The sequence below is a fragment of the Lupinus angustifolius genome, chromosome LG02 (assembly GCF_001865875.1).
Source record: "Lupinus angustifolius cultivar Tanjil chromosome LG02, LupAngTanjil_v1.0, whole genome shotgun sequence".
Taxonomy (NCBI): domain Eukaryota; kingdom Viridiplantae; phylum Streptophyta; class Magnoliopsida; order Fabales; family Fabaceae; genus Lupinus; species Lupinus angustifolius.
This window is the reverse complement of record NC_032010.1, coordinates 6,655,500-6,665,422: the sequence shown is the minus strand read 5'-3', so window position 1 is coordinate 6,665,422 and position 9,923 is coordinate 6,655,500. Positions and strand designations below refer to the sequence as shown.

Sequence of the window (9,923 nt, the reverse complement as noted above, 5' to 3'; positions counted from 1 at the left end):
CTCACACATACAATATTCAATACATTTCCTCAACAAACATATATCTTCACAAACATATATCTTCACAAATATCCAAACATAAAAATATTGGGTTTCTTAAAACCCAAGTTAACCCTCAAAACCTTTGAGATGGTTTAGGAGATCCGGGTGTCATATTCGGACACCACTATGTCACGATGTGTTCTCTCTCACATACAATATTCAACATATTTTCTCAACAATCATATATCTTTAAAAAGCATCCAAACATAAAAATATTGGGTTTCTTAAAACCCAAGTTAACTCCAAAACCTTTGAGATGGTTTTGAAGATCCGGGTGTCATATTCGGACACCACTATGGCACGATGTGTTCTCTCTCACCTTAATGAAGCGTGCTTTACTTGTCAACTACGGGTGGTTTGGTTTCAAGGTTCGAACACCGAAATCTTCGTAACTACCACAATAAAAATTCGTTAGTTTCCGATATTCCTAAAATCATTACTAAAATATTTAAAATCATTTCTCTTTTTCCCATTGTGATCATACATACATTTCATCCATCCGGTCCAACATCACATGTTCTCAACCATCCTTTTTCATCAAAAGTCCGTTCACGATTTCCATCCATTTTAAACATACGGTTTTTAGTAAAACTACATATTCCGATTTAAGACATTCTTTGATAATCTTACCACTTTAAAGTAAGTTATTCAAAATATCATTTAAGAGTTTTATGAGACATTCATGTACTCATAAACTTTAACATCCTTTTTAACAAAAGTTTCTACTTTTCCAACTTGTTCCAAGCCATGGTTTTAAGGCTAAAAACAAATAGAAATATTTCAAGCCATAGTTTTAAGGCTAAAAACAAATATGAATACTTAGATTCTCATTTTTACAAAACACTTCTTAAAGGTTCCTTTGATTTTATCATCATCCCCTTTGGCTAAAACAACAAAATGTATGTAATACAACATTATAACAACTCCATGAACACAAGTTGTTCATGGTTACAACAAAATATTTTCATGAGTTCAAGAACAACACCATTTTCGGTTTTGAAGAGAAAATGAGTTAGAAAGCGTTTTAGAAAATTTCAACGGTTGAATATGTTCTTGACATACTCATGAACAACATACTTAAATCTCATCAACATCCATTGGTTGAATGTTGAAAGACCAAGGTTTGAAGATGGAAGAAGAAAGGAGAAAAATGAGAGAAAAGTGAAGAGAGGATTTTTACCTCTTCTTTGAAAATGCCAAAGTGTGGGAGAAGTGTGGAGTGTGAGAAGAAGGATATCAGATATTCCCCCCTAGGCAATGATGAAAAAATCTCCTAGGGTGGCTAATGATGGGATTGAGTGATTTGCTAAAGTGATGTGAGGTTTGCTTTATGGAAAGTCAAATCTCACATCCCAATGTGAAATGATCACCTCACGGACACGTACGATAAACATGGTCGAGTATTATCGGCTAATACTCGATCGGTTATTATAAATCGCCCGATCTTAATATTCGATTAGAATTTTGGATTTTGGCATTATGAGTGAAAAATATTTAGAAAGTAGGTATGGGTGTATTCAGGGTCTATATTGACTCGAAATGAAATTATGAATCCAACGGCGCAATCAGAATTCGATTCTGAGTAACAGAACTCAAAAACCACCTTTTGAGCCGTACCGGGTGGATTTCGGCCCCAACAGTGGTTCAGAACCGACTCTCTCCGAAAATTACCAAAATTTACCACAAAATAGGAAATAAAATTACAAGACTAAAACTCAACTAGAGTTTCATCTAATTCTTTACCGAAAATTCCTAGAAATTCATTTTCGAATATTTAATTAATAAACATATTAATAAAATCTTATAATTCAAAATCATAAAATTCGCGGTATTACACAACAAATCAGCCCTTAAAATTGCTGCAACCTGCCTTCCATGAAAGAACCAAGCACATCGAAATTGATTGCCATGTTGTTCGTGAACATGTTCAAAACAACATCATCCATCTTCAACCTATTTCATCTACAAATCAACTTGCCGACATTCTCACCAAAGCTCTTTCTCCTTTACCTTTTTGAAGACTCATGTCCAAACTTGGCACAATTGACATTCACATGCCAAGTTTGAGGGAGGCTATTAAAATCAAAGGAATTGATGAGATCCAAGATGCCCAAAATGGAGCACACAAGGCCCAACTTACTCCTGAAACTTTCCTCTTTTAGCATATTTTTGTATTTCTATTTAGTTTATTAGGTATCAGTTTCCCGTTATGGAAACTTCTTTAGTTTTTTGTTATTTCTCTCTTTTTTGCTTTCTTGGTCTTTTTCTTTTCTCCCTTAGGTGTGTAAATAAGAGTCTATGCTTGAGTCTATGGTATGCAATCATATTATCATCCTTTATATGTTAAAGAAGCCTATTAATTGATAGTAATATAGAGATGTATTATTTCATCTTCTTTGTTATTCCTTTTTTCATCCCCTTTCATCCGTTCTTCTTTTACAATGGCTTATCAAATTTTACATCAAAATCTAAATTAGAACAATAACTAGTTGCAATTGCACCAAATGTAAATTTTACTATTTATTTATTTGATTTATTTAATTATTATTTTAAAATAATTTTAATATAACATATAGTATTTTTATTTTAATAATTTGAATTTCTGATGACTTTGAATTTGAAGCAGTTCATCGAAGCTAATATTTTTTTTAAATTTTATGTAAAGGAAAGAAAGTGATTTTCAATTTTAAGGAAAATATTGAGAATGAAAAAAATTATTTTGACAAATATTTTTCTTTTAATAAAAGTACCAAATTACAGATGTGACTTCTTCAAGAACTTGTTATAAAAAATGTAATATAAGAGTTTATTACCGCTACAAATATTATGTTACACCTAAAATGGAACATCTGATAACTTCTTTATTTTATTATTTTCAATTAAGATGTTTATGACTATCTCCGGGTCCAGTTACTGAACACAGTTCTTACACTAAAACATATAAGATGTTCCTCACATTAGGAAAATCATAATTTCCTCAGGGATATGGCTCCTCTAATTTACACTTTGATAATGTGCATTTATCTATATCGTTGAAATAATGATGTGTTCAAATCATTTCATTCAACTGATTAATTAATATCAAAATTTGGTCTACACTCATACATTTATACAAAGTCTATTTCATCTGTACCCCAACTAAGCATGGCAGAAAAACAATATGATATGATTTATACAATTTTATATATAATGAAATCATATTTTTGTCACTGAAAATAATTGGAGAAAAGAACTTGTAAGGAAGAGGATATTCAAATTCCCAACAATTATCTATCAAAAATCCTTCCATTCAACATATCGTATGTATGGCTACATCTGAATAAACATATTAATTATCGGTGAAATATTATAATAAGTAATGTGATTTGAACACATAAAATATGATACCCAGATGCATAGCAATAAATAAATATGATGCTTACATACTAACAAACTTATATCAGCTTTATAAGAATTTCATTGTAACATGTTGACATAGTCATACTATATAACATTCTATATCACGCAAGGTGATGTATGTATAAATCACTTCTCTAACATCATAGTAATTATACATTTATACATACTACTGTAAACTCTAGCGTTTAAAACTTAAATAATACCACAGCTGAACGTGCTACATTCAACGAAGCAGAGAATTCTACGGTATCACCATGTGAGATTTGTCTCGATTCCTGAGCTTCTTATTCAGTCAGATACCCATATTATCATGTGCTGCGTCTAGTTGAACCTTCCTCTGCTTCTCTCCACTCTGTATCCAGTAAGTTTCTATATCCACTTTATTCTCTTTTTCCATGATTTATCAACTACTGTCTTTCTTTCTTTACTATGATTTGAGTTTTCTTAATTTTTTTTAATATTCATGAATCTGTGTATGGTAGTGGTTGAGCTTGGCAGGTTGTTATTAGTAGAAATGAGATCACGAGTTTAAATTCTGGAAACAATCTATCCTCTTGTGGGATAAAACTGTGTATATCTACACTTCCCAAACTTTACTATGTAGGAGACTGTATTATGTAAAATTTGAATATACCAATTTTAACTGTCCTTTCTGTCCCACACATGCACATAGTGCAACTATTTTATATTTTATTTTAATTAATTTATGTAACATGCTATTTCACAACCCAATTAATTCTAATCATGGAAACTAAGAGTAGATGAGATTTCCAATATTCCTCACCTACTTTATTCTGTTAAAAATGTATCTACTATACATATACTAAGTTCCATTAATTTCCCATTCATTACCTACATCTCTTGCCCATAATATCATCATTAATCCTTAGTTTCTCAGAACACTGCAAGTTTCATGTTCAAATGTTGTGAACATTGATGGTTTGATTTGTGCGTAGGATGTTATGCTTGAAAGGACTCCTCATCAGCCAAAAGAATGGGGTGCACTTACTCTATGTATGGACTTGGGAGGAATAAGAAATCAACCTTTCCTGAAGTGGTGGTCTATGTTCCTTCAACCAGAATTCCAGTGCAATGTGATATTCAAAGGGTTCTTAAAGGAATAGTTCCACAGGATCTTGCTGACAGTTTATCTTCGCTTCGGAATCAGATAGCACTGGTAGCTGAAGATACCGGTTTGCCATTACTTGCTCACTTGAATTGTGTACTTGTATAGGCTATTTTCTTTATTTTAATTTAAATGAACGGTAGATAATGTATTGAATGTGTATAAATCTTTAACGGTGCATAAATATTACACTTTTATTTTAATTATTCTTTTGTACCTTCTTACTGAAAGTTGAACTAGAAGAACTAAAGAACAGGCAATAGGATATAGGTTTGAACTTTAAACTTAATCACTATATTCTGATAAGTTTGTTTTCAGCTATTAGCATTAACATAGAAATTTTAAATTTATTATTGAGTAGTAAATCAAAATTGTTTTGATGGGATAAAATTTGAATATTTCTTGCAGGTGGATCAGCTATAGCTGAATTGCAGCGAGCTTTGAATGAATACATGTCTGTTCTGATTGGGCTTACCAAGAAAGGTTTCGCAAACTACCATTACATATTCTCCAGCTCCCCTTTTCTATTTCGTTTCCTATCTCAAGTGAGCAATATTATTTGAACAACTAATTCAAAAACTTCTCACGGCAACTTGATACCCGTGACCTTATTATAGTCATCAAGCCACAATTTTACTGATGCATCAAACTCACATTCTTTGATAAAAGTACTTTTTGCTAAAAAAACTATCATCTCGCGAGAAGTTATGTGAATCAGTTATTCAACTCATACTTTCATTCTCAAATGGATTGTAATATCTTTTTTATAGAGTATGGTCTTGAGGAACTAATAGATTTCAAGTGGAAAAATCTCGAAGATGGGCAACAAGTAAGGCCATCAACAAACTCATTCTCAATTTTCTTTCAATCTTCGATCTTTTTGTTCCTCTAACATGATAAAGTTCAATTGGCAGGATAGCAGTATAGCAAATACTTGGTATGAGGTGCTATCTGCACTTCACCTAATGGCTATGCTGACACTGGCAGAGGCAGACTCATTGATGATTCCCAAGGACAACTCAGGCTCTGGATTCAGGGTTGTTTCTTCAGGTTTTGCATCAATACATAATAAGCTTTAGACTTTAGATACTTTCTAGTAGTGCAGCACAAAGTATGCTCCTATTAAAGGATCAACAAGTTGAATGATCATTAAATTGTGAACTTGCACTTTTGTACTGTTAGATAGCAAGAGGGAAGCAATTGATTTGTTACTGAAGGCATCAGGGTACTTGGAGTTCTGCGTCCGGGATATTCTTACTCGAATACCAGCAGAAACGAAGTATGTATAATAAAAATTGTCTACAAAACCGGTTTTGGGTCTGTAGTACTGAACCCACTGTTAAGAACTTATCTTCAAACAAAATACAGGAAAATGTTGCCCAAAGACTTGCAGGATGGTGTATTGGAGGCTATAGCTATTCAAGCACTAGGCCAGGTACTTGTTAGTCAATGCCTCTTGATTAGTTGTGCAAGGATTTAATTCTTCCATCACTGAGATATCTCAATTTTGCAATACGTGGTCCGTGTCCTGAACTACATTAATACAAAATTTTGTTAGGATTCAAGAACACCAGCGAAGAACCATATAAATAAACTTGATACAATACATCTCATAATCATAAAACATTATGTCGAGGAGTATTTTGCACATGTATAGCCTTCAACATGTCGAGGAACCCATTTGCGTCAAATGGACGAAGCAGAGAATAATATATAGGGTTGTACATAATATCTTTCACTCAATATAATAAGGCATGAAGTGTGTAACTCTTCCACTCTTAGTACTCAATTGTCCATTTCTTTCAAACATGGGACTTGGAGACAGATCCAGAAAATATTAAGTGCCTAACTTTTTCACTCATACCTTTCAATTGTCTATATTTCTCACTTGGAGACAGATCCACAAAATATCGCATAAGGTATTTTTTTTTATAAAAACATGAGACTATTTTTGTAAGGTAATTTTATAAAAATATCGCATATATAACTAATTTTACATGATATATTGATGCTCGCCCCCTAAGTCCCCACTTTTGAAATTTCTAATTACAAGAATTCAAGCACAATTCTCATTCTCTTTGCTATTCTATTGAAATGCATGGACATAAATAAACGTGGCACAGAGCCCATTTTCTTGACCTTTGATTATATTGACCAGTTGTCATAGCTTGTGATTCATCTAACCAGATAGGGTATAATAGCTCTCCTTAATGACAATCCAGGGAACTGAAATTCAGCTTGGTCTCGCTGTGGAATGTCAGAAGGCAACATTGTCTGTGAAGAGGAGATTGGCATGTGAACAGTTGATTTACTTCAGTCAGGTATTTTTTTTAGGAGCATGTTGTCCTAAATCATGTCTCATAGGCTATCTTATTCTAATGATAAACAAAAACAACAATAATAATAAATGTTTTTAATTTTTTAATTGAAATGTATGTTTTCACCGGTAGGAGAGACAGGATTTGGGACAGTGGGTATTTATTCATTTCTTACCTGCATTACATTTTGCTTCATAATCTAGTGTGAGAGGTTATATCGTTGAAGCTTAACATTTCCTTTTAACACCATATGTTTTAGAAGTTGTAGGTTGTTTTTTGAGTAATAGTGGTTCTGACTTTCATGAGCAGGCTTATCACTACTTGTCAGGGTGTGACATCAACCAGGGCCATGGAAAAAAGCATATCCGGTTCATTAAATGGAAATTCCTTGAAGCCAAGGTTAGTAATGCTATCAAGATTGCTTAAAAACATATTGAGATATCCAATAATATGCATGATCTGGTTTTCACTAATATATCAAATTGGTGAGTGCGTCACCTAATCGCTGCAATATTGTGGTTGTAGTGACTATCTAATTGCATCACTTAACAATTGTGCAATTATGATATGATATCGAATCATAATGATGCGGCCACATCGAGTTACAACGTAACCGCATTAGACAACATTCAGGCTGCTTTAGGCCGTATCATAATCAAAAACATTTTTTAATCATAAAATTTTTAAAGTTGCATCACAGCAGCTGCAATGGTTGTATTGCAATAATGACCACAACAGTGATTCCATATACCATTCTTAACTATTTTTTTGTAACGTTTTCAGGCCGCAGCCTATTACTACCACGGTTTGGTCCTCGACAAGGGTAATGAACCAAGCAGTCACATTGGTGCTGTGTCTTGTTTTCTTGCTGCTGAAGAACTTCTGGTTGAATGCAAGAAGGCCTGCTTAAGCTTTTGTCTTGCAGCTCCAGTCACAAGGTTGGTTTCGATCCTTTGATTTATGGCATAATCCTTTTCTACAGAAAATTGTTGTTACCGTAGCCAAGTTCCAACAAAAATTGTTTTGTGAACATCCATTTTAAACAACTTCTGGACAAACAAAAATGTGAAGTTGTGAGATTTGTTGTACATGTAACAGTGCTCTGAATCGAATTTTTATTTTTTCCTTGTCAAGGGCTCCTCCACTCTGGGGTGTTATGAAGCATTTACATCAGAAAATCCCTGAAGTTGCATCAAGGAAATCCCAGATGTATGGCTACCTCTTGCAGCAAGAGAAGTAAGGAGCTTCCTTTTTTAAACCACATGATTCAATGTCTTAAATTGCACTCTGCAATAATAATCACTGCATCAATATTGCAGTTTTAGTAATCTAGAGAAGGACATTTCCGCTTTTTTCTAGAATTGTGATAAATGCAACATAACCACAATCACAACCGTCACCGTAGTTTAAAACATTGATTAGTTCATTTCACGTTCAAAGTAAATTCCTTATTTCATTGACGCAGGGGTCTTCAAGTATTGCCAGATCTACCTGAGTTCCAATTGTCATTACGTCCAGATGACTATGAACTTCCTGTAATTGATCCAGCATGGGATAGTAATAACTGGGAAGCTCTAGGACAGCCATTGAAAGAACACCTTAGAGATAGTGATGAGAATTCAAGTGATTGATAACACTTAAAAGGCCTTCTTTCTTTTCTAGTTGTTTCTGAATGGCTGCTTTAGTGTCAAACTTCTACACATGCTACTATAGTATTATGCTAATAGGTTTCTATGATTCCAAGTGTCTAAGTGAATCAGAACTTTTTGCTACAATCCACAGTAAAACATTGACTTATATAAATGAAAACCAGTGATGCTTTACTGAGTAGCATTTGGTTAGCCATTGTTTACAATTTACACTTCATTCAATATTAAACATGTGGGTGAGTCACCTTAAAAACAATTCATCCCTATAAAATGAGAAATTACTATAAAATGACCAACGGTTCTAATTACATCCCAATCAATTCTCTTATATCATGTAATAATTTATCCTACAAAATACTTTTAGGGGGTGTTTATTTCAATTTATAAAAAAATAGTCCTGGGAATAGTGTTTGTTTCAAGTTGTAAAAAAAATTCTACATATAAAACTTTTCTAAAACGAATATATTCTCATGTTTCAATGTTTATTTTATTCTCATGCAATAGTTTGGGAATGTTTAGTTCTCACATCTAAAAATTATAATTTTTCAATTATATCCATATTTCATTGTTATGTTTTCTTTTTATTTGGATTTATATATATTATATATTACCTTACTTGATTTTTATTTATGTTAAGGGAATGAAGTATGTCCTGGTATAAGGAGATAAGTTATCTCTTTCTGCCAGTGAAATCATGACATGTGTCATGTTTCATCATTTTCTATAAAAATATTTTAAAAATAAACAAAATAACACACATGTCACATTTTTACTAGCTAGAGGAGATAAGTTATCTCCTAATATGAGGAGATAATTATCTCTATAAGTATATTGATAAATAAAATAATATTTTTAGAGTACGAATATTTTGATAAAAGAATAAGATATTTTCTTATATGAGGGGATAAGTTATCTCATTCAGCCACTAAAATTATAACATGTATCCTATTTAATATTCTTCTACAAAAATCTTTTTAAAACAAAAAAATATTATACACATGGTTTCAAGTTATTCCCATAAATGTCAAAAAAAATTCCAAGAAATATACATGTCAACCAAACATATATTTTAAGAGTTTAAAATGTATATAGTCTCAGTGTAAAGTTTTTTATACTATTAGCATATCATCACTATTTATTTGTATTACTTCTACTTGAGAGTCAATGATGGTTAACAAATCAATGGTAGATGATTTGTTGATAGTGTAAAAAACTCTTACACTTGAAAGTGAAAAGTGTCAAGATAGCACTATTAAATTGCCTATGTTTTGATGAAGACCAGGATTTAGTGAAAACTTAAAGATAACTCAACAAATCAACATGTCAAGGACTCAAGAACTTCATGTTTAGACTAGAGTCATAAATAGAGTCATCATTAGTAGTCTTAGA

The 9,923-nt window shown here is 32.5% G+C and overlaps 1 protein-coding gene across 1 annotated transcript; it reads left to right on the top strand.

Moving 5' to 3' along the window:
- On the top strand, nucleotides 3,643-8,715 carry LOC109334736. The gene is made up of 12 exons (XM_019570653.1): nucleotides 3,643-3,802; nucleotides 4,398-4,634; nucleotides 4,976-5,050; nucleotides 5,338-5,396; nucleotides 5,482-5,617; nucleotides 5,750-5,846; nucleotides 5,936-6,002; nucleotides 6,790-6,888; nucleotides 7,195-7,284; nucleotides 7,669-7,823; nucleotides 8,020-8,121; nucleotides 8,351-8,715. Exons 2-12 carry the CDS (start codon nucleotides 4,436-4,438, stop codon nucleotides 8,514-8,516), a joined length of 1,245 nt encoding a protein of 414 aa, XP_019426198.1. The 5' UTR covers nucleotides 3,643-3,802; nucleotides 4,398-4,435; the 3' UTR covers nucleotides 8,517-8,715.

Coding starts and splice junctions, on each gene's coding strand:
- LOC109334736 (XM_019570653.1), top strand. CDS start 4,436: ATGGGGTGCACTTACTCTATGTATGGACTTGGGAGGAATAAGAAATCA. Junction 5,051..5,337: donor GATTGGGCTTACCAAGAAAG/GTTTCGCAAACT, acceptor TCTTTTTTATAG/AGTATGGTCTTGAGGAACTA. Junction 8,122..8,350: donor TACCTCTTGCAGCAAGAGAA/GTAAGGAGCTTC, acceptor TCATTGACGCAG/GGGTCTTCAAGTATTGCCAG.